This window comes from Oncorhynchus mykiss, chromosome 11 (genome assembly GCF_057628025.1).
Source record: "Oncorhynchus mykiss isolate SJ-2025 chromosome 11, ASM5762802v1, whole genome shotgun sequence".
NCBI lineage: Eukaryota > Metazoa > Chordata > Actinopteri > Salmoniformes > Salmonidae > Oncorhynchus > Oncorhynchus mykiss.
In genome coordinates this window covers 76,584,741-76,610,379 of record NC_143032.1, presented here as the reverse complement: position 1 = coordinate 76,610,379, position 25,639 = coordinate 76,584,741, and the positions used below count along the sequence as shown (strand labels likewise).

General features: G+C 45.9%; 1 protein-coding gene across 2 annotated transcripts in view; it reads left to right on the top strand.

Moving 5' to 3' along the window:
• Nucleotides 1-25,639, top strand: part of LOC110535115 (serine/threonine-protein kinase TAO3) — a 160,073-nt gene that overhangs the window by 101,831 nt on the left and 32,603 nt on the right. For both annotated transcript variants that reach the window (XM_036936323.2, XM_036936324.2), the window contains exons 7-12: nucleotides 4,557-4,653; nucleotides 5,426-5,539; nucleotides 7,138-7,229; nucleotides 9,720-9,813; nucleotides 12,827-12,908; nucleotides 23,724-23,882. In XM_036936323.2, the coding sequence (XP_036792218.2) occupies nucleotides 4,557-4,653; nucleotides 5,426-5,539; nucleotides 7,138-7,229; nucleotides 9,720-9,813; nucleotides 12,827-12,908; nucleotides 23,724-23,882 (638 nt within the window). The remainder of the gene's footprint in view (nucleotides 1-4,556; nucleotides 4,654-5,425; nucleotides 5,540-7,137; nucleotides 7,230-9,719; nucleotides 9,814-12,826; nucleotides 12,909-23,723; nucleotides 23,883-25,639) is intronic.

The following is a 25,639-nucleotide window of genomic DNA, read 5'->3' as shown; positions in this document are numbered from 1 at the left end:
GTGGGTGATTGTCCTTAGTGTTAGTTTGCACCAGTTTAGGCTGTTTCGGTTTTCATTACGTTTATTATTTTGCACTGTTTGTATTTGGATTCATGTTGCTATAGTCACAATAAACATGGATCGCAATCTACACGCCGCATTTTGGTCCGACTCTCCTTCACACCTAGAAGACCGTTACAGAATCACCCACCACAACAGGACCAAGCGGTGTGGTAATGGGCAAAGGAAAAAGCAGCAGCAGGAGCAGCGCGAGGAGGTATGGACATGGGAGGACGAATTAGACGGTAAAGGACCTTGGGCTCAGCCAGGAGAGTATCGCCGCCCCAAGGAAGAACGGGAGGCGGCGAAAGCGGAGAGGCGTTGGTACGAGGAGGCAGCGCGGCGTCGTGGATGGAAGCCCGGGAGTCAGCCCCAAAAATTTCTTGGGGGGGGGCTAACAGGGAGTATGGCTACGCCAGGTAGGAGACCTGAGCCAACTTCCTGTGGTTACCGGGGGGCTAGAGAGACCGGGCAGGCACCGTGTTATGCTGTGGAGCGCACGGTGTCCCCAGTGCGGGTGCACAGCCCGGTGCGGTACATTCCAGCTCCGCGTATCGGCCGGGCTAGAGTGGGCATCGAGCCAAGTGCCATGAAGCCGGCTCTACGCATCTGGTCTCCAGTGCGTCTCCTTGGGCCGGCTTACATGGCACCAGCCTTGCGCACGGTGTCCCCGGTTCGCCTGCATAGCCCAGTGCGGGCTATTCCACCTCGCCGCACTGGCAGGGCGACCGGGACCATTCAACCGGGTAAGGTTGGACAGGCTCGGTGCTCAAGAGCTCCAGTGCGCCTGCACGGCCCGGTCTATCCGTCACCACCTCCACACCCCAGCCCTCCGGTGGCAGCTCCCCGTACCAGGCTGTCTCTCCGGCCCATCCGTCCAGAGCCTTCCTCCTCTCCAGCGCTGCCGGAGCCTCCCGCCTGTCCGGCGCCTCTGCCGGAGCCTCCCGCCTGTCCGGCGCCTCTGCCGGAGCCTCCCGCCTGTCCGGCGCCTCTGCCGGAGCCTCCCGCCTGTCCGGCGCCTCTGCCGGAGCCTCCCGCCTGTCCGGCGCCTCTGCCGGAGCCTCCCGCCTGTCCGGCGCCTCTGCCGGAGCCTCCCGCCTGTCCGGCGCCTCTGCCGGAGCCTCCCGCCTGTCCGGCGCCTCTGCCGGAGCTTCCCGTCTGCCCGGCGCCTCTGCCGGAGCTTCCCGTCTGCCCGGCGCCATCGGAGCTTCCCGTCTGCCCAACGCCGCCAGTGCCGCCCGTCTGCCCAGCGCCGCCAGTGCCGCCCGTCTGCCCAGCGCCGCCAGTGCCGCCCGTCTGCCCAGCGCCGCCAGTGCCGCCCGTCTGCCCAGCGCCGCCAGTGCCGCCCGTCTGCCCAGTGCCGCCAGCGCCGCCCGTCTGCCCAGCGCCGCCAGCGCCGCCCGTCTGCCAGGAGCCGCCAGTGCCGCCCGTCTGCCAGGGGCCGCCAGTGCCGCCAGTCAGCCAGGGGCCGCCAGTGCCGCCAGTCAGCCAGGGGCCGCCAGTGCCGCCAGTCAGCCAGGGGCCGCCAGTGCCGTCAGTCAGCCCAGCGCCAGCGCCGCCAGTCAACCAGGGGCCGCCAGAGCTGCCAGTCTGCAAGGAGCTACCAGTCTGCAAGGAGCCGCCAGAGCTGCCTGTCTGCAGGATGCCGCCAAAGCTGCTAGTCTGCAAGGAGCCGCCAGAGCTGCTAGTCTGCAAGGAGCCGCCAGAGCTGCCAGTTAGCATGGAGCAGCCAGGGCCGCCAGTCAGCATGGAGCAGCCAGGGCCGCCAGTCAGCATGGAGCAGCCAGGGCCGCCAGTCAGCATGGAGCAGCCAGGGCCGCCAGTCAGCATGGAGCAGCCAGTGCTGCCAGTCAGCATGGAGCAGCCAGATCTGCCAGTCGACCAGACTCTTCCAGATCTGCCAGTCGACCAGACTCTTCCAGATCTGCCAGTCGACCAGACTCTTCCAGATCTGCCAGTCGACCAGACTCTTCCAGATCTGCCAGTCGACCAGACTCTTCCAGATCTGCCAGTCGACCAGACTCTTCCAGATCTGCCAGTCGACCAGACTCTTCCAGATCTGCCAGTCGACCAGACTCTTCCAGATCTGCCAGTCGGCCAGACTCTTCCAGATCTGCCAGTCGGCCAGGATCTGCCAGAACCGCCAGCCGGCCAGGATCTGCCGGATCTAACTACCTGCCTGAGCTTCCTCTCAGTGCTGTGCTACCCATCAGTCCCGAGCTACTTCTGTCCCGAGCTGCCCCTCTGTCTCGAGCTGACCCTCTGTCCCGAGCTGTCATTAAGAAGGGTCACCTATCTAGGGACGCTAAGGAGGTGGACTAAAACTGTTATGGAGTGGGGTCCACGTCCAGCGCCAGAGCCGCCACCGCGGACAGATGCCCACCCACACCCTCCCCCATAGGTTTAAGTTGTGCGTCCGGAGTCCGCACCTTGGAGGGGGGGTACTGTCACGTTCTGACCATCGTTCGTGTGTGTTTTCCTTGTTTTAGTGTTGGTCAGGACGTGAACTGGGTGGGCATTCTATGTTGGATGTCTTGTTTGTCTATTTCTATGTCCGGCCTGATATGGTTCTCAATCAGAGGCAGGTGTTAGTCATTGTCTCTGATTGGGAACCATATTTAGGTAGCCTGGGTTTCACTGTGTGTTTGTGGGTGATTGTCCTTAGTGTTAGTTTGCACCAGTTTAGGCTGTTTCGGTTTTCATTACGTTTATTATTTTGCACTGTTTGTATTTGGATTCATGTTGCTATAGTCACAATAAACATGGATCGCAATCTACACGCCGCATTTTGGTCCGACTCTCCTTCACACCTAGAAGACCGTTACAGAACAGCAGTTTTCAGTTCTTTCCACAGATTCTTGATTGGATTCAGGTCTGGACTTTGACTTGGCCATTCTAACACCTGGATATGTTTACTTTTGAACCATTCCATTGTAGATTTTGCTTTATGTTTTGGATCATTGTCTTGTTGGAAGACAAATCTCCGTCCCAGTCTCAGGTCTTTTGCAGACTCCATCAGGAGTCCATCATTCTTCCAGAATGGTCCTGTATTTGGCTCCATCCATCTTCCCATCAATTTTAACCATCTTCCCTGTCCCTGATGAAGAAAAGCAGGCCTAAACCATGATGCTGCCACCACCATGTTTGACAGTGGGGATGGTGTGTGGGGATGGTGTGTTCAGGGTGTTGCTTTCACGCCAAACATAACGTTTTGCATTGTTACCAAAATTTTGGTTTCATCTGCCCAGAGCACCTTCTTCCACATGTTTGGTGTGTCTCCCAGGTGGCTTGTGGCAAACTTTAAACAACACTTTTTATGGATATCTTTAAGAAATGGCTTTCTTCTTGCCACTCTTCCATAAAGGCCAGATTTGTGCAATATACGACTGATTGTTGTCCTATGGACAGAGTCTCCCACCTCAGCTGTAGATCTCTGCAGTTCATCCAGAGTGATCATGGGCCTCTTGGCTGCATCTCTGATCAGTCTTCTCCTTGTATGAGCTGAACGTTTAGAGGGACGGCCAGGTCTTGGTAGATTTGCAGTGGTTTGATTCTCCTTCCATTTCAATATTATCGCTTGCACAGTGCTGCTTGGGAAATCTTTTTGTATCCAAATCCGGCTTTAAACTTCTTCACAACAGTATCTCGGACCTGCCTGGTGTGTTCCTTGTTCTTCATGATGCTCTCTGCGCTTTTAACGGACCTCTCAGACTATCACAGTGCAGGTGCATTTATACGGAGACGTGATTACACACAGGTGGATTGTATTTATCATCATTAGTCATTTAGGTCAACATTGGATCATTCAGAGATCCTCACTAAACTTCTGGAGAGAGTTTGCTGCACTGAAAGTAAAGGGGCTGAATAATTTTGCACGCCCAATTTTTCAGTTTTTGATTTGTTAAAAAAGTTTGAAATATCCAATAAATGTCGTTCCACTTCATGATTGTGTCCCACTTGTTGTTGATTCTTCACAAAAAAATACAGTTTTATATCTTTATGTTTGAAGCCTGAAATGTGGCAAAAGGTCGCAAAGTTCAAGGGGGCCGAATACTTTCGCAAGCCACTGTATATATATATATCTCTCTCTATATATATAGCACTTGTGTTTGTGTCCCATCCTGGCTGTCATGGATACCATTTTAAACAGCCATGGTGGTGTGTGTGTGTGAAGTGCTGTTGATAGTTCTCCACTGTAGTTCCACTTTGCCATTTGACTCCTTGGCAAGGCTTCGCTCTACTAGCCTGGTCCCAGATCTGTTTGCTCTGTCTTAACACCTCTCTATAGTCATTGCGTTAGCAAGACGGCACAAACAGATCTGGGACCAGGCTATAGTTCTACCAGAGCCCTGAATGTTTTTTATAACCCTAATATCCCAACCCTTTACCCAATAGGCAGATGCTGTTGGGGTTGTTTGTGGCTGTGTGTAAATCAGGAAGGGCAGATTACTGTACCCTGTGTCTCTAGATAGCTCTGATGGTTTTCCCCTTCTGTTTTATTTTTCTATCCTCTCTAGTTCATAAGAAACCGCTCCAAGAGGTTGAAATTGCTGCCATAACCCATGGTGCCTTGCAGGGACTGGCTTACCTACATTCCCGTAATATGATTCACAGGTGAGTGTTTCCACATTTAAAATGTTCCTCGACAACAAAATTTGAACTGATGCTGAGACGATAAGTGGTGTCTGTTTTCACAGCTAGGTAATAATAACGTTATCAGAGAACTGTATCAGAGCGGTTATATCTGGCAATCCTTATCTCAGTTCCATGTGCATTCCAACAAGCCCTCTTGAACGTCACTAACGGAAAATGGTATTACGTGCTGAAGCCCGTATCATTTTACTATGCTCCCATAAATACACGTGCTACTCTTTTATTATACACAAATAGGATAGGCATCCACTATTACAGTAGTAATTCCCAAGCCCTAAATTCTCTGGCAAGCATCGTTTTACTACAGGTCGTTATGTCACTGATTAAAATGTTCAAAAGTTGAGGACAAAATGTCTTAAATAAAAATGATTCCCTACAGAATTTCATAAATTAATTGTAAGGTTTTATGCCTCAAAAGTAGACTTTACAAGTGTCCTCTCACTGTTTTCTGTGCTCAAGGAAATGTCTTTATTAATAATCTGGAGTTGTTATTCACAACGTTTCAACCACATTCTTCCTGGAGTTGAGCTTCTGTCGTGTGCTTTTTGGATATATATCATAGATAAATAAATAACAAAGAAAGAAAAGTATACTACAAACATATTGTAACACTTTACGGTGTCCGTCTTTATTTGTGCATTCATGAATCCTTTATAAAGGCTACATAATGTGTCCTAACAATATCCCACCACCCTGACCATGTTGTCCCTTCTCTCTTTCTCGCGCTCTCTAGAGATGTAAAAGCTGGAAACATCCTGCTAACAGAGCCTGGCCTGGTCAAACTGGCAGACTTCGGCTCTGCCTCTATAGCTTCTCCTGCCAACTCCTTCGTAGGAACACCTTACTGGTCAGTACCTAACACAACACTAACACCTTACTGGTCAGTACCACCACCACAACACTAACACCTTACTGGTCAGTACCTAACACAACACTTACACCTTACTGGTCAGTATCTAACACAACACTAACACCTTACTGATCAGTACCTAACACAACACTTACACCTTACTGGTCAGTATCTAACACAACACTAACACCTTACTGATCAGTACCTAACACAACACTAACACCTTACTGATCAGTACCTAACACAACACTAACACCTTACTGGTCAGTACCACCACCACAACACTAACACCTTACTGGTCAGTACCTAACACAACACTAACACCTTACTGGTCAGTACCTAACACAACACTAACACCTTACTGGTCAGTACCTAACACAACACTAACACCTTACTGGTCAGTACCTAACACAACACTAACACCTGACTGGTCAGTACCTAACACAACACTAACACCTTACTGGTCAGTACCTAACACAACACTAACACCTTACTGGTCAGTACCTAACACAACACTAACACCTTACTGGTCAGTACCTAACACAACACTAACACCTTATTGGTCAGTACCTAACACAACACTAACACCTTACTGGTCAGTACCTAACACAACACTAACACCTTACTGGTCAGTACCTAACACAACACTAACACCTTACTGGTCAGTACCTAACACAACACGTACACCTTACTGGTCAGTACCTAACACAACACTAACACCTTACTGGTCAGTACCTAACACAACACGTACACCTTACTGGTCGGTATCTAACACAACACTTACACCTTACTGGTCAGTATCTAACACAACACTAACACCTTACTGATCAGTACCTAACACAACACTAACACCTGACTGGTCAGTACCTAACACAACACTAACACCTGACCGATCAGTACCACCACCACCACTAACACCTGACTGGTCAGTACCACCACCACTAACACCTTACTGGTCAGTACCACCACCACTAACACCTTACTGGTCAGTACCTAATACAACACTTACACCTTACTGATCAGTACCTAACACAACACTAACACCTTACTGGTCAGTACCTAACACAACACTAACACCTGACTGGTCAGTACCTAACACAACACTAACACCTGACCGATCAGTACCACCATCACCACTAACACCTGACTGGTCAGTACCACCACCACTAACACCTGACTGGTCAGTACCAACACCACCACTAACACCTGACTGGTCAGTACCAACACCACCACTAACACCTGACTGATCAGTACCTAACACAACACTAACACCTGACTGGTCAGTACCAACACCACCACTAACACCTGACTGGTCAGTACCAACACCACCACTAACACCTGACTGGTCAGTACCACCACCACCACTAACACCTGACTGGTCAGATCAGTACCACCACCACTAACACCTTACTGGTCAGTACCACCACCACCACTAACACCTTACTGGTCAGTACCACCGCCACCACTAACACCTTACTGGTCAGTACCACCACCACCACTAACACCTTACTGGTCAGTACCACCACCACCACTAACACCTGACTGGACAGTACCACCACCGCTAACACCTGTGCACGTCCATCTGTGTGTTCCAGGATGGCTCCAGAAGTGATCCTAGCCATGGATGAGGGTCAGTACGAAGGGAAGATAGACATCTGGTCCCTGGGAATCACCTGCATAGAACTGGGTGAGTTAGCGTACTTCTGTTTTACTGGGAATCACCTGCGTAGAACTGGGTGAGTTAGCGTACTTCTGTTTTACTGGGAATCACCTGCGTAGAACTGGGTGAGTTAGCGTACTTCTGTTTTACTGGGAATCACCTGCGTAGAACTGGGTGAGTTAGCGTACTTCTGTTTTACTGGGAATCACCTGCGTAGAACTGGGTAAGTTAGCGTACTCCTGTTTTACTGGGAATCACCTGTGTAGAACTGGGTGAGTTAGCGTACTCCTGTTTTACTGGGAATCACCTGCGTAGAACTGGTTGAGTTAGCATACTCCTGTTTTACTGGGAATCACCTGTGTAGAACTGGGTGAGTTAGCATACTTCTGTTTTACTGGGAATCACCTGCATAGAACTGGTTGAGTTAGCATACTCCTGTTTTACTGGGAATCACCTGTGTAGAACTGGTTGAGTTAGCGTACTTCTGTTTTACTGGGAATCACCTGCATAGGACTGCGTTACTTTATTAATTACATTTACATTTTAGTCGTTAAGCAGATGCTCTTAGTCAGAGCATTGGTAGGAGGTTTCTCCTCTTTGACTCCCTGTTGAGCAGAAAGCCTGCAACTAACCCTCTCAGCTTCTAGTGTAGAAATTATTTTGGACATATCAGGAGGCATCATTACTTGTTAGGATAACCTACTGTTTTGGCCTGCTTCAGAATGTCAAACATATACAGTTGAAGTTAGAAGTTTACGTACACCTTAGCCAAATACATTTCAACTCAGTTTTTCACAGTTCCTGACATTTAATCCTAGTAAAAATTCCCTGTCTTAGGTCAGTTAGGATCACCACTTTATTTTAAGAATGTTAAATGTCAGAATATAATAGTAGAGAGAGTGATTTATTTCAGAAGTTATTTATTTCGTCACATTTCTAGTGGGTCATAAGTTTACATACACTCAATTAGTATTTGGTAGCATTGCCTTTAAATTGTTTAACTTGGTTCAAACGTTTTGGGTAGCCTTCCACAAGCTTCCCACAATAAGTTGGGTGAATTTTGGCCCATTCCTCCTGACAGAGCGGGTGTAACTGAGTCAGGTTTGTAGGCCTCCTTGCTCGCACACGCCTTTTCAGTTCTGCCCACAAATTTTCTATAGGGTTGAGGTCAGGGCTTTGTGATGGCCACTCCAATACCTTGACTTTGTTGACCTTAAGCTATTTTGCCACAACTTTGGAAGTATGCTTGGGGTCATTGTCCATTTGGAAGACCCATTTGTGACCAAGCTTTAACTTCCTGACCGATGTCATGAGATGTTGCTTCAATATATCCGCATAATTTTCCTCCTTCATGATGCCATCTATTTTGTGAAGTGTACCAGTCCCTCCTGCAGCAAAGTACCTCCACAACATGATGCTGCCACCCACGTGCTTCACGGTTGGGATGGTGTTCTTCAGCTTGCAAGCCTCACCCTTTTTCCTCCAAACATAACCATGGTCATTATGGCCAAACAATTCTATTTTTGTTTCATCAGACCAGAAAGTACGATCTTTGTCCCCATGTGCAACTGATAACCATAGTCTGGCTTTGTTATAGAGGTTTTGGAGCAGTGGCTTCTTCCTTGCTGAGCGGCCTTTCAGGTTATGTCGATATAGGACTCGTTTTTACCGTGGATATAGATACTTTTGTACCTGTTTCCTCCAGCATCTTCACAAGGTCCTTTGGTGTTGTTCTGGGATTTGATTTGCACTTTTCGCACCAAAGTACGTTAATTTCTAGGAGACAGAACACGTCTCCTTCCTGAGCTGTATGACGGCTGCGTGGTCCCATGGTATTTACTTGCGTACTATTGTTTGTACAGATGAATGTGGTACCTTCAAGTTTTTTGAAATTAGGATGAACCTGACTTGTGGAGGTCTACAATTTATCTTTCTGGGGTCTTGGCTGATTTCTTTTGATTTTCCCAAGATATCAATCAAAGAGGCACTGAGTTTGAAGGTAGGCCTTGAAATACATCCACAGGTATACCTCCAATTGACTCAAATGATGTCTGTTTAAAAGGCACAGTCAACTTAGTGTAGGTAAACTTCTGACCCACTGGAATTGTGATACAGTGAATTAGTGAAGTGAAATAATCTGTCTGTAAACAATTGTTGGAAAAATTACTTGTGTCATGCACAAAGTAGATGTCCTAAACTATAGTTTGTTAACAAGACATTTGTGGACTGGTTGAAAAACGAGTTTTAATGACTCCAACCTAAGTGTATGTAAACTTCCGACTTCAACTGTAGCTACACCATCTGGCGAGAGGAATGACACTCCTTCACATTGTTGCTCAGTCCTGTTTTTCATGTGATTTATCTATTTCAGACACTGCATGTGAAATTGCACTCACTCACTGACACTTATATATAAACAGACAGATAATGGGAATTACTAGGTCAGTAGTATATCTTATCTTTCCTATTGGTCAACCAGATATAAACTCCCTCCTAACTCTCTCTCCCCCTCCATAGCGGAACGGAAACCTCCGCTGTTCAACATGAATGCTATGAGTGCCTTATATCACATTGCCCAGAACGACTCTCCCACGCTACAGTCTAACGAGTGGTAAGTAATCACCATCCCTCCACTGAGCTGTTTGACCACACACACACACACACACACACACACACACACACACACACACACACACACACACACAACCTTTCGCAACCCTGGAATTCCCAGTCAAAGTACACTACATGACCAAAAGTATGTGGACACCTGCTCGTAAACCATCTCATTCCAAAATCATGGGCATTAATGTGGAGTTGGTCCCCCTTTTGCTGCTATAACAGCCTCCACTCTTCTGGGAAGGCTTTCCACTAGATGTTGGAATGTTGCTGAGGGGACTTGCTTCCATTCAGCCACAAGAGCATTAGTGAGGTTGGGCACTGATGTTGGGTGATTAGGCCTGACTCGCAGTCACCGTTCCAATTCATCCCAAAGGTGTTCGATGGGATTGAGGTCAGGGCTCTGTGCAGGCCTGTCAAGTTCTTCCACACCGATCTCAAGAAACCATTTCTGTATGGATCTCACTTTGTGAACGGGGGCATTATCATGCTGAAACAGGAAAGGGCCTTCCCCAAACTGTTGCCCCAAAGTTGGAAGCACAGAATCATCTAGAATGTCATTGTATGCTGTAGCATTTAGATTTCCATTCACTGGAATTAAGGGGCTTAGCCCCCTACACCATGAAAAACAGCCCCAGACCATTATTCCTCATCCACCAAACTTTACAGTTGGCATTATGCATTCGGGCAGGTAGCATTCTCCTGGCATCCGCCAAACCCAGATTCATCCGTCGGACTGCCAAATGGTGAAGTGTGATTTATAACTCCAGAATACGCATTTCCACTGCTCCATAATCCAATGGTGGCGATCTTTACACCACTCCAACCAACACTTGGCATTGTGCATGGTGTTCTTAGGCTTGTGTGTGGCTGCTCGGCCATGGAAACCCATTTCATTAAACTCCCAACGAGCAGTTATTGTGCTGACGTTGCTTCCAGAGACAGTTTGGGACTTGTTAGTGAGTGTTGCAACCAAGGACAGACATTATTTCATGCCCTAGGCGCTTCAGCACTATGTGGTCCCGTTCTGTGAGCTTGTGTGGCCTACCACTTCGCGTCTGAGTCATTGTTGCTCCTAGACGTTTCCACTTCACAATAGCAGCAATTACAGTTGACCCGGGCAGCTCTTGTAGGGCAGAAATTTGACAAACTGACTTGTTGGAAAGGTGGCATCCTATGACGGTGCCAAGTTGAAAGTCACTGAGATCTTCAGTAAGGCCATTCTACTGCCAATGTTTGTTTATGGAGATTGCATGGCTGTGTGATTTATTTTATACAACGGGTGTGGATGAAATAGCCAAATCCACTAATTTGAAGGGGTGTACACATACTTTTGTATATATAGTGTATGTTATGTAATTACCTGAGGGGCCTAGCTGAGGCCTATTTAAAGAATCAGGCTCAAGTACACAGGCTTCTACTGTAATCTACCATTCACCAAACCACACTCCGTAGGACGGAGAGGGGGATGGAGAGACATAGACAGGGAACGAGGCAGGGAGAGAGAGGAATGGAGGGAGACAAACAGACAAATGGGTATGTAGGGAGCGAGGCAGGAAGAGAGGAGGGGAGAGAGGGATGATGGAGAGAGACAGATAGATGGATGGTTATGGAGGAAGCGAGGCAGGAAGAGAGGAAGGGGGAGAGAGGATGGGAGAGAGGGATGATGGAGAGAGACAGACAGATGGTATGGAGGGAGACAAACAGACAAATGGGTATGGAGGGAGCGAGGCAGGAGGAGAGGAAGGGGGAGAGGGATGATGGAGAGAGACAGACAGATGGATGGTTATGGAGGAAGCGAGGCAAGATGAGAGGAGGGGAGAGAGGGATGATGGAGAGAGACAGATAGATGGATGGTTATGGAGGAAGCGAGGCAGGATGAGAGGAGGGGAGAGAGGGATGATGGAGAGAGACAGATAGATGGATGGTTATGGAGGAAAGCGAGGCAGGGAGAGAGGGATGGAGAGGGATGGAGAGAGACAGACAGATGGTATGGAGGGAGCGAGGCAAGGGGAGAGACGGGAGGATGGAATGAAAGAAGGAAGATGGATGCAGAAAGACAGGCAGCAATCACACTAGCCCCCCCCCCCCCCTTTCTGATGGTGTAATGACTGGCATAGAAGGAAGATCCAGTCGAATATTACTCTACATGTCAACACAATGACATGGCACTACACCCACTTTACAGTAGTATCACACCATAAAGGTGGTAGTTTGTACTCTACTTGACCCAAGATAGATATAGGACTTATATGGCTCTAGGAATACATTCCTTTCAACAAATACAGTTCCTTATACTACAGCTGAAACAAGTGGCAGCATACGTCACTCTTTACAAGGGGATTTTCCTGAAGGTGAAAGTGTTTTTTCATCGTCCATGTTCCGTACTGAACAGTGCTACTCATTGTTCTCCAGTGTAGGAGTCAATGTGGCAGTTGTGAAACCTTAAGCAAGCAGATTCACAAGTAGCGCTCACTCTCCAAGAAATGAGAGTTTGATTTTCTATTCATTTATTTCTATGGGTGCCCCCATGTCAGTGTGTTGTTGGATGTGTTTCAAACAGGCCTCTGGCATTAACATAGTCTCTCAGAGCTGAAACTAGCAGAAACATCACCATGCAGCGTTAGTCATGTTGACAAGCAATACAGGTGCTCTCTTAACCCTGACTCTGTGTATACTACTGAATGTATGACACTTTGACAGATGATTGAAAGTGACAGCTTTATGTCTTTATGCTTGTTTCTCCCAGAGCTAAGACTAGTAGAACATTTAGAAAACTATGTGGACTGTATGATGTACCCATGCAAAGAGTTTGATGATGGACTTTCAATAACACTGTCAAACATGGTGAATAACTATAGAAGCACCGCTTGGCCCTGACTCTGGTTTGAAAGGTGGGAAAGTGGATGTTGACTACTATTGCCTATAGTGCCTGGCTTAATCATTGTTGCATTCTGTTTTCTTCCGTCCCTCTGCTCCACCTCTCAACCCCTCTATCCTTCTTCGAGGTCGGACCCCTTCCGGAGCTTCGTTGACTGCTGCCTCCTCAAAATTCCTCAGGACAGACCCTCGTCTGGGGAGCTGCTGAGAGTGAGTGCACTTCCTGTTATTTCTGACACCTCACTTCCTGTGTCAGTCTCTCAAAGACCATCTGGATGTGTGAATCCTAAATGGTATCCTATTCACTATATAGTGCACTACTTTTGACCAGAGCCCTGTGGGTAGTAGTGCACTAAGTAGGGAATAGGGTGCCATTTTGGATGCATATCGATGACTCACTGCCTCCCACAGCTCTAGAGAAAATATTAATCAAAGATTCCACAGCGGTTATTCCACACACATACACACACACACACACTGGTTCCACAGGGGTTAGGGTTTTGTTGTTTAGTGTGTTTGAACTATTTTACATGTTTTGCTGTGCTACACCTCGTGTTAGATGTTGATAAAGCTTCAAGTGTAAGCTTGCCTATCTGTGGACTCACTAAACATTCTGACCAAGCTCCCTTGACGCACAATGAAAGCTGAAGTCAGCCCCCATAGACCCCCATGAGTTAGAGCACAAAAGCACAGTCACACAGTCTTTGTCATTTGTACGTCCTGATCTGCCAATACACTGTGCTCACCTGTGTTCATTGTGTGCATGTGCGTGTGTGTAAGACAAAGATGGCTCGGACAGACATGGCAGCTCTGCTTCTAGCAACTTTGCAGTATTTGTTTTTTTTTGTGTGTTATTTCTTACATTATTAGCCCAGAATGTTTTTTGTGTTATTACATACAGACTGAAAGAACTTTTGGATATCAGAGCGGCGGTAACTCACCACCATTACAACCAGGAATACGACTTTCCCAAATTGGATCCTTTGTTCTTACCTCCAAAGGCAATTTAACTTATCCCAGAGGCCGCTACAAGATCCGGCTGAGAAGAGGTATTCAGAGTGGACTTCTAGTCCCACTCAGGAGGCGTGCACACCATCCACCGCTTCCGAATATATTACTTGCTAATGTTCAGTCTCTGGATAATAAAGGAGATGAGCTCAGGGCGAGGATCTCCTTCCAGAGAAACATCAGGGACTGTAACATACAACATAACTCTGTTTCACGGAATCATGGCTCTCTCGGGATCTAATGTGCCCGTCCATACAGCCAGCTGGGTTCTCAGTACATCGCGCAGACAAGAATAAAGAACTCTCCGGGAAGAAGAAAGGCAGGGGGTGTATGTTCCATGATTAACTACTCATGGTGTGATTGTGATAACATACAGAAACTCAAGTCCTTTTGTTCACCTGACCTAGAATACCTCACAATCAAATGCCGACCCTATTTCCTCCCAAGAGAATTATCTTCGGTTGTAGTCACAGCAGTGTATATTCCCCCTCAAGCCGATACCACGATGGCCCGCAAGGAACTACACTGGACTTTGTGCAACCACATATCCTGAGGCCGCATTAATTGTAGCTGGGGATTTTAACGAAGCAAATTTAAGGAAAACGCTACCGAAGTTTTATCAACACATTGACTCTAGTACTTGCGCTGCTAAAACACTCGAGCACTGCTTCTCCAACTTCTGGGATGCCTACAAGGCCCTCCCCCGCCCTCCCTTGGGCAAATCAGATCATAATTTTGCTCATCCCTTCCCATATACCAGAAACTCAAGCAGGAAGTATCCGTGCTAAGGTCTATTCATTGCTGGTCTGACCAATCGGAATCCATGATTTTAAGATTATTTTGATCACTCAGACTGGGATATGTTCCGGCTAGCCTCTGAGAGTAACATTGATGTATACACTGACATGGTGACTGAGTTCGTCAGGAAGTGTATAGCGGATGTTGTTCCCACTGTGAATATTAGAATCTACCCAAATCAGGAACCGTGGCTAGATGGGAGCATTTACGCAAAACTGAAAGAGCAAACCACCGCATTTAACCATAGCAAGGTGACTGGGAATATGGTTGAATACAAACAGTGTAGTTATTATAGTGCAATCAAACAGGCAAAATGTCAGTACAAAGTGGAATCGCAATTCAACGGCTCAGACACGAGCCTGTGGAAGGGTCTGCAGACAATCATGGATTACAAAGGGAAAACCAGCCACGTCGAGGACACCGACGTCTTGCTCCCGGACAAGCTAAACACCTTCGCCCTCTTTGAGGATAACACAGTGCCACCAACGCGACCCGCTCCCACGGACTGTTGCTTCTCGTTCTCCGTGGCGGACGTGAAAAATACATTGAAACGTGTTAACCCTCGCAAGTCTGCCGGCCCAGACTGCATCCCTAGCCGCGTCCTCAGAGCATGCACAGACCAGCTGGCTGGAATGTTTACGGACATATTCAATCTTTCTCTATCCCAGACTACTGTTCCCACTTGTTTCAAGATGTCCACTATTGTTCCTGTACCCAAGAAAGAAAAGGTAACTAAACTAAATGACTATTGTCTCGTAGCATTCACTTCTGTCATGAAGTGCCTTGAGAGGCTAGTTAAGGATCACCTCTACCTTACCTGACACCCTACAGCCACTTCAATTTGCATATCCGCCCCAATAGGTCCACAGACGATGCCATCGCACTGCACACTTCCCTATCCCATCTGGACAAGTGGAATACCTATGTAAGAACGCTGTTTATTGACTATAGCTCAGCCTTCAACACCATAGTACCCTCCAAGCTCATCATTAAGCTCGGAGCCCTGTGTCTGAACCCCACCCTGTGCAACTGGGTCCGGTACTTCAGCCACCCCCAGATGGTGAACGTATGAAACAACACCTCCATTTCGCTGATCCTCAACACTGGGGCCCCACAAGGGTGCATGCTCAGCCCCCTCCTGTGCTCTCTGTTCACCCATGACTGCGTGGCCATGCATGCCTAAACTCAATTATCCAATTTTTAGACAACACATCAGTTGTAGGCCTGATTACCAACAATGACGAGACAGCCTACAGGGAGGAGGTGAGAGCCCTGGTGGAGTGGTGCCAGGACAATAACCTCAACGTCAACAAAATGAAGGAGCTGATCGTGGACTTCAGGAAACAGCAGAGAGAGCATGTCTCTATCCACATCGATGGGACTTCAGTGGAGAAGGTGCAAATCCGCGTACACATCACCGACGATCTGAATTGGTCCACCCACACAGAAGAAGCCGTAACAGCATCTCTTCAACCTCAGGCGGCTGAAGAAATTTGTCCCATCAAATCAAAGTTTATTTTTCACGTGCGCTTTTCACGTGCGCTGAATACAACCTTACAGTGAAATGCTTACTAACACGCTCCAACCAATAGTGCAAAAAAAGATATTAGGTGAACAATGGGTAGGTAAAGAAATAAAACAACATTAAAAATACAGGCTATATACAGTAGCGAGGCTATAAAAGTAGCGAGGCTACATACAGACACCGGTTAGTTAGGCTGGTTGAGGTAGTATGTATATACAGTGCCTTGCGAAAGTATTCGGCCCCCTTGAACTTTGCGACCTTTTGCCACATTTCAGGCTTCAAACATAAAGATATAAAACTGTATTTTTTTGTGAAGAATCAACAACAAGTGGGACACAATCATGAAGTGGAACGACATTTATTGGATATTTCAAACTTTTTTAACAAAGCAAAAACTGAAAAATTGGGCGTGCAAAATTATTCAGCCCCTTTACTTTCAGTGCAGCAAACTCTCTCCAGAAGTTCAGTGAGGATCTCTGAATGATCCAATGTTGACCTAAATGACTAATGATGATAAATACAATCCACCTGTGTGCAATCAAGTCTCCGTATAAATGCACCTGCACTGTGACAGTCTCAGAGGTCCGTTAAAAGCGCAGAGAGCATCATGAAGAACAAGGAACACACCAGGCAGGTCCGAGATACTGTTGTGAAGAAGTTTAAAGCTGGATTTGGATACAAAAAGATTTCCCAAGCTTTAAACATCCCAAGGAGCACTGTGCAAGCGATAATATTGAAATGGAAGGAGTATCAGACCACTGCAAATCTACCAAGACCTGGCCGTCCCTCTAAACTTTCAGCTCATACAAGGAGAATACTGATCAGAGATGCAGCCAAGAGGCCCATGATCAGTCTGGATGAACTGCAGAGATCTACAGCTGAGGTGGGAGACTCTGTCCATAGGACAACAATCAGTCGTATATTGCACAAATCTGGCCTTTATGGAAGAGTGGCAAGAAGAAAGCCATTTCTTAAAAATATCCATAAAAAGTGTTGTTTAAAGTTTGCCACAAGCCACCTGGGAGACACACCAAACATGTGGAAGAAGGTGCTCTGGTCAGATGAAACCAAAATTGAACTTTTTGGCAACAATGCAAAACGTTATGTTTGGCGTAAAAGCAACACAGCTGAACACACCATCCCCACTGTCAAACATGGTGGTGGCAGCATCATGGTTTGGGCCTGCTTTTTTTCAGCAGGGACAGGGAAGATGGTTAAAATTGATGGGAAGATGGATGGAGCCAAATACAGGACCATTCTGGAAGAAAACCTGATGGAGTCTGCAAAAGACTTGAGACTGGGACGGAGATTTGTCTTCCAACAAGACAATGATCCAAAACATAAAGCAAAATCTACAATGGAATGGTTCAAAAATAAACATATCCAGGTGTTAGAATGGCCAAGTCAAAGTCCAGACCTGAATCCAATCGATAATCTGTGGAAAGAACTGAAAACTGCTGTTCACAAATGCTCTCCATCCAACCTCACTGAGCTCGAGTTGTTTTGCAAGGAGGAATGGGAAAAAATTTCAGTCTCTCGATGTGCAAAACTGATAGAGACATACCCCAAGCGACTTACAGCTTTAATCGCAGCAAAAGGTGGCGCTACAAAGTATTAACTTAAGGGGGGTGAATAATTTTGCACGCCCAATTTTTCAGTTTTTGATTTGTTAAAAAAGTTTGAGATATCCAATAAATGTCGTTCCACTTCATGATTGTGTCCCACTTGTTGTTGATTCTTCACAAAAAAATACAGTTTTATATCTTTATGTTTGAAGCCTGAAATGTGGCAAAAGGTCGCAAAGTTCAAGGGGGCCGAATACTTTCGCAAGGCACTATATATATTGATATATATTACCTCACTGTTGAATCTAGGAACACAAGCATTTCGCTACACCCTCAATAACATCTGCTAAATATGTGTATGTGACCAATAATTGTATTTGATTTTGTGTGTTAATTTGTGCATGTTGTGTTCATTGTGCGCCTGGCTGTGTAATGGAGATATTTTAGTTTGTTTGGCCGACAGGTCCGAACTGCCTGCTAAGGGTTTTACGTTCTTGGTTAGTTGTCACTCTCACTCTCCGGGGTTCCAGCCAGGGGGCTTGTCATTTTTTATCTGGCTGCCCAGGGAGTGTAGGGGTTAGTAGGCTGGAGGGGATGAGACAGTGGGGGGGCTAGTCTGGAGCTCTGGGTGTATGTGTACCTTTAGGTGGAGATCTAGGATCAGCTTTTCCTCCCCCAAATCCTGACCTTAATTAATTATTATAACCTTAACTATTAGTGAGGCTGACCTTGGGCCAGTGTCTAGTAGGCAACTTCCTCCTAATCTGAGTCGGGCAGGGGGTATCCACATCACTGCCCCTCGAGCCCCTAATTAAAACACACACGCTCATTGCCCGCCGCCCCTCTTTAGGAGTCAGGTCACTAATCTGTGCCCCTGTGCTGTCAACAGATGCTTTCCCTTCAGGTTCCACTTCCACTGAGTGAGAAAATTACAGACGCTCTATTATTGTAACAGTGAGAGGTTAGCATATTTTAGGGTTATGAAATCTGTGTGTCTAACTTTCTCACTCATCGTTATTCACGATTCATTCAGGATTATCTGTAATCGTGGTAGCATCCACATTAACATAGATGTGTTTAGAAACATATTATATTCTTATTTACTATAAAAGTGGCACGATACATTTTTTATGATTCATTTCTACTGGGCACAAAATAATGTGAAACACAACCAAAAAGAAAACCGCAAATGTATCTCATTCTCTCCTTTTCCCCTTCTCTCTCCAAGCCCCCTGGTCCATGGGAGCTCTCATTCTCTCACTCACTTGTTCAGTCCCTCTCTCCATCTCTCTCTCTCTCTCTCTTTCTCTCTCTCCGTCCGTTTGTTTGAAAACGGGAAAATGTGTCATCTCTATTTCCAGAGTATGATGTCATCAGTGTGCTGCTGAATGAGAGAGTACTTTACATTACATTATCCAGCCAGTATCTGTCAGATAGGTGTGCATGGAGACACACAGGCATTGCATACATCACATTTCATTTAGAAAATATTTTGTTGTGTGTGGGTGGGTGGCGGCTTGAGCCTTTTGGGGGCCCAAAGCAAGAATTGGTTGGTGGGCCCCCTACCTCACGGCAAAACATTTTAGTTGTCCGCCTCTTGACGGTGGATCATTTTTCCATGGGACGTAGAGAAAATGTGCAGTTTTAAAGCAAGTTTTCTGCAATTTTATAACACATTTCATGCAATCCTACCCGTTTCATGCAATCCTACCCGTTTCATGCAATCCTACCCGTTTCATGCAATTCTACCCGTGGAGAGACATTTTTGCAATTCCTTAGCTAATTTCCTGCAATTGTCCACATTTAGTATTGACTTATGCCATGTCAGTATGATATCTGAGTGAGAATGACTAACAAAATCAATGGAGGCGGGCTACCGCTCTGTCCCATATGTCCTTTAGTCTATATAGGATGTATCCCTGCTATAAACCTAGATAGGGACTCTTATCTAGGTTGAATAACCCACAGGCGCCCTCTAGTGACCAATGGACAATAGAGATTTTCTTTCAGATAGAAATCACATGTATTGATATGTACAGTACCAGTCAAAAGTTTGGACACACCTACTCATTCCAGGGTTTTTCTTTATTTGTACTATTTTCTACATTGTAGAATAATAGTGAAGACATCAAAACTCTGAAATAACACATATGGAATCATAACCAAAAAAGTGTTAAACAAATCAAAATATATTTTATATATGAGATTCTTCAAAGTAGCCACCCTTTGCCTTGATGACAGCTTTGTACACTCTAGGCATTCTCTCAACCAGCTTCATGAGGTAGTCACGTGGAATGCATTTCAATTAACAGGTGTGCCTTGATAAAAGTTAATTTGTCGAATTTCTTTCCTTCTTAATGTTGTGACAAGGTAGGGATGGTATACAGAAGATAGCCCTAATTGGTAAAATACGAAGTCCATATTATGGCAAGAACAGCTCAAATAAGCGGAGAGAAATTACTATCTGTCATTACTTTAAGACATGAAGGTCAGTCAAACTGGAGGTTCTTCAAGTGCAGTTGCAAAAACCATAAAGCGCTATGATGAAACTGGCTCATGAGGACTGCCATAGGAAAGGAAGACCCAGAGTTGCCTCTGCAGTAGAGGATAAGTTAATAAGAGTTACCAGCCTCAGAAATTGCAATCAAATAAATGGTTCACTGAGTTCAAGTAACAGACCCATCTCAACATCAACTGTTCAGAGGAGACTGCGTGAATCAGGCCTTCATGGTTGAATTGCTGCAAAGAAACCACAACTAAAGGACACCGATAAGAAGAAGAGACTTGCTTGGGCCAAGAAACACAAGCAATGGACATTAGACCAGTGGAAATCTGTCCTTTTGGGCCATATTTGAGATTTTTGGAGTAGGTAAATGGATGATCTCCGCATGTGTGGTTCCCACTATGAAGCATGGAGGAGGAGGTGTGATGGTGTGGGGTTGCTTTGCTGGTGACAGTCAGTGATTTAAAAACAACTTCAAGGCACACTTAACCGGTCATCACCGATCCTCCACCAAATTTCACAGTGGGTGCGAGGTACTGTGGCTTGTAGGCCTCTCCAGGTCTCGCACCCACTGTAGTTTGAGACAGACGCCTCACAAGTCTTCAACTGGCAACTTCATTAAATAGTTCCCCCAAAACACCAATCTCAACGGTCCTCATGGACCCTGACCTCGAACTCAGGGGTCCCAAACTTTTTTGGCCCACGACCCCATTTTGATATCTGAAAATTCTCGCGACCCCAACCATGTGAAAAACATTATGGAATTAACAGCCAATGTTATCTTTTTTATTTGGGGCTATGGAAGTCAATTGTCTTTTCAACTCACCATCACGTACTTTTAATGTGGGGCTATGACAGTCACTATCTCACTACCACTAATGAGATAGATGTTCTTGATGCAAGTCGCGTCAGAGCTTCTCAAAGTCTGGGCAGTCGACAGAGCGCACCTTAACTCTGCGGTCACATCCAACCTGGATGGATATTTAGTTTTAATGCAGACAAGAGTACTGAATCCAGCTTCACATAGATATGAGCTGGTGAAGGTTAACGTCCGTTTTATGGTGCTATTAGACACCTGGGAACTCTGAAAAATACAAGGTGGAAACATGATGTCAGTGATCTTAAGGTTGGAAAGTCAGAGCTCTAGAAAGAGGCCCAAGATTCAGATTTCCCAGTTGTCTTGAACACACTGACGTTGGAATTCTGAGATTTCAGAGTTCCCAGTTCCCAGTTGTTTTGAACGCAGCATGGTGAACCTGACAGGGTATTTATTCCCTTTGAGTCATGAACCAAAATTCCTCTGTAGTGACCCGTGAATGTATTCAGTCACATAACGGCTCGATCAGCTGTTTAATTTCACTTACCGGCATGTCGACTGAGCCAGGGTCACAGTCAAACGAATTAGGAAGTAGGTCCCAAAGTGCCCTTTCAGGTGTTGGAGGTGAGCAGTCATCACTCATGTGGGACACTTACTGATGCTGTTTTCTATTAGAAACATGCACAGCCGAGGGTAGGGGGCATGGCTCGCTTTTAAAAGACTCTGTCCAATAAGAATGATATAATCTGAATCCACTGATTCAGTCACTCATCTGTAGAATGGTTTTGTATTTCCCCTGCATGCTTGCATTCAGTTCATTCAGTTGACCAAATATGTATGTTACATAGGCAAGGAGACACATTTTATTTTCATTACAAAGAAAGTCGGCCAAGTCTGTTTTTATACGTCCATTGTGAATGACAACAGTTATTCTCTCAATGCGAAAAATCTTTCCAACACTCCCCCTCGATAACTACTATGCCTCGGAATGGAATAGAGCATTGTCCTGCTCTGATCCCATATCTAAACGCAACATGCAACAGTTCATGTAAGGAAATCGGTCACAGATACAGATATAGGTATCTGTGACCACCATTTGCCTCATGCAGCATGACAAATCTCCTTTGCTTAGAGTTGATCAGGCGGTTGATGGTGGCCTGTGGAATGTTGTCCCTCTCCTCTTCAATGGCTGTGTGAAGTTGTTGGATATTGGCGGGAGCTGGAACACGCTGTCGTACACGTCGATCCAGACCAGCCCAAACATCAATGGGTGACATGTCTGTTGAGTATGCAGGCTATTGGACCATTTTCAGCTTCCAGGAATTGTGTACAAATCCTTGCGACATGGGGTCTTGCATTCGTTGTCTGTAGCTTATGCCTGCCCATACCATAACCCCACCGCCACCATGGGACACTATTTACATTAGCAAACCACTCGCCTGCAAAACGCCATACACGCTGTCTGCCATTTGCCCGGTACAGTTGAAACCGGGATGCATCCATGAAGAGTTCACCTCTCCAGCATGCCAGTGGCCATTAAAGGTGAGAATTTGCCTCCTGAAATCTGTTACGACGCCGAACTGTAGTCAAGTCAAGACCCTGGTGAGGGCGACGAGCATGCAGATGAGCTTCCCTGAGAGAGTTTCTGACAGTTTGTGCAGAAATTATTTGGTTGTTTCATCAGCTGTCTGAGTGGCTGGTCTCCGACAATCTCAGAGGTGAACAAGCCGGATGTAGAGGTCCTGGACTGGCGTGGTTACACATGGTATGCTGTTGTGTAGCTGGTTGGACACCTTGCCAAATTCTCTAAAATGAATTTGGAGGCGGCTTATGGTAGAGAAATGAATATTACGTTTTCTGGCAAATGCTCTGGTGGACATTCCTGCAGTCAGCATGCCAATTGCACGCTCCCTCAACATTTTGAGACGTCTATGGCATTGTGTTGTTACAAAACTGCCCAATGTGCACCTGTGTAATAATCATGGTTTTACAACAGCTAATGGGGATCCTAATAAAATACCAAATGCCGTTTTGATCAGCTTCTTGATATGTCACACCTGTCAGGTGGAATGATTCTCTTGGCAAATGAGACATGCTCACTAACAGGGATGTAAGAAAATGTGTATACAGAATTTGAGAGAGACAAGCTTTTTGTGTGTGTGAAACATTTCTGGGATCTTTTATTTCAACTCATGATATAGAAATGAGTGTATGTGCCTTTTGACTCTCCACATTGTTTTCCCCATACCAAATACAGTTGCTCGTATCGAAGTCTCTGCAATAGTGTGTGGTGTCATAGCGTAGCAGGCCTTGCCATTCACCATGGGAATGATTCAAGTGCAACGGTTAAGTGCCACCTTTTCCCATGATCTAAGGGTGCTTTCTAAGGGTGCTTTCTGGTTGAATTTCACCTTTTAGATTTGAATCATTTTACATGTTTAAGGTTAACCACATTCAAATGATTGATATACAAAGACGATATTATAATATATATTTTTTTAATTTTTCCTTTATTTAACTAGGCAAGTCAGTTAAGAACAAATTCTTATTTTCAATGACGGCCTAGGAACAGTGGGTTAACTGCCTGTTCAGGGGCAGAACGACAGATTTGTACCTTGTCAGCTCGGGGGTTTGAACTTGCAACCTTCCGGTTACTAGTCCAACGCTCTAACCACTAGGCTACCCTGTTTTGATAAATATATATATTTTTTTTAAATCAGGATTTTTTTAAATTCTCCCGCGACCCCATTTTCATATCAGGCAAACCCCCCTAGTTTGCTCTAACCTGTAAACTCTCTTTTCTCCCCAGCATGACTTTGTACGTCTGGAGCGCCCCCCGCGGGTCCTCATGGATCTGATCCAGAGGACCAAGGACGCGGTGAGGGAGCTGGACAACCTGCAGTACCGTAAGATGAAGAAGATCCTATATCAGGAAAAACACATGGGGGAGAGCCAGGAGGAGGAAGAGGTGAGGATGGAGAGGGGAAGCTGGGAAGGAGAGAGGATGGGGGGAGGAGGAAGGGAGAGCCGGGAGGAGGAGGTGAGGATGGAGAGCTGGGAAGGGGAGAGTATGGGAGGAGGAGGAAGGGAGAGCCGGGATGAGGAGGAGGAAGGGAGAGCCAGGAGGGGGTGGAGGAGGAAGGGAAAGCCAGGATGAGGAGGAAGAGTGGAGAAAGTACAGTTGAAGTCAGAAGTATACATACACCTTTGCCAAATGCATTTAAACTCAGTTTTTCACAATTCCTGACATTTAATCCTAGTAAAAATTATGTCTTAGGTCAGTTAGGATCACCACTTTATTTTAAGAGTGTGAAATGTCAGAATAATAGTAGAGAGAATGATATATTTCATATTTTATTTCTTTCATCACATTCCCAGTGGGTCAGTAGTTTTTCATTCACTCAATTAGTATTTGGTAGCATTGCCTTTAAACTGTTGAACTTGGGTCAAACGTTTTGGGTAGCATTCCACAAGCTTCCCACAATAAGTTGGGTGAATTTTGGCCCATTCCTCCTGACAGAGCTGATGTAACTGAGTCAGGTTTGTAGGCCTCTTTGCTCGCACACGCTCTTTCAGTTTTGCCCACAACTTTTCTATAGGATTGAGGTCAGGGCTTTGTGATGGCCACTCCAATACCTTGACTTTGTTGTCCTTAAGTCATTTTGCCACTACTTTGGAAGTATGCTTGGGGTCATTGTCCATTTGGAAGACCCATTTGCGACCAAGATTTAACTTCTTGACTGATGTCTTGAGATGATGCTTCAATTTTTCCACATTATCTTCCTCCTTCATGATGCCATCTATTTTGTGAAGTGCACCAGTCCCTCCTGCAGCAAAGCACCCCCACAACATGATGCTGCCACCCCTGTGCTTCATGGTTGGGATTGTGTTCTTTGTCTTGCAAGCCTCCCCCTTTTTCCTCCAAACGTAACAATGGTCATTATGGCCAAACAGTATTTTTATTTCATCAGACCAGAGGACATTTCTCCAAAAAGTACGATCTTTGTCCCCATGTGCAGTTGCAAACAGTAGTCTGGCTTTTTTTATGGTGGTTTTGGAGCAGTGGCTTCTTCCTTGCTGAGCGGACTTTCAGGTTATGTCGATATAGGACTCGTTTTACTGTAGATATAGATACTTTTGTACCTGTTAACTCCATCTTCTCAAGGTCCTTTGCTGTTGTTCTGGGATTTATTTGCACTTTTCGCACCAAAGTACGTTCATCTCTAGGAGACAGAACGCGTCTCCTTCCTGAGCGGTATGGCGGCTGCGTGGTCCCATGGTGTTTATACTTGCGTACTATTGTTTGTACAGATGAATGTGGTACCTTCAGGCATTTGGAAATTGCTCCCAAGGATGAACCAGACTTGTGGATGTCTACAGTTTTTTTCTGAGGTCTTGGCTGATTTCTTTTGATTTTCCCATGATGTCAAGCAAAGAGGCACTGAGTTTGAAGGTAGGCCTTGAAATACATCCACAGGTACACTTCCAATTGACTCAAATGTTGTCAATTATCCTATCAGAAGCTTCTAAAGCCATGATATCATTTTCTGGAATTTTTCAAGCTGTTTCAAGGCACAGTCAACTTCGTGTATGTAAACATCTGACCCACTGGAATTGTGATACAGTGAATTATAAGTGAAATAATCTGTCTGTAAACAATTGTTGGAAAAATTACTTGTGTCATGCACAAAGTAGATGTCCTAACCGACTTGCCAAAACTATAGT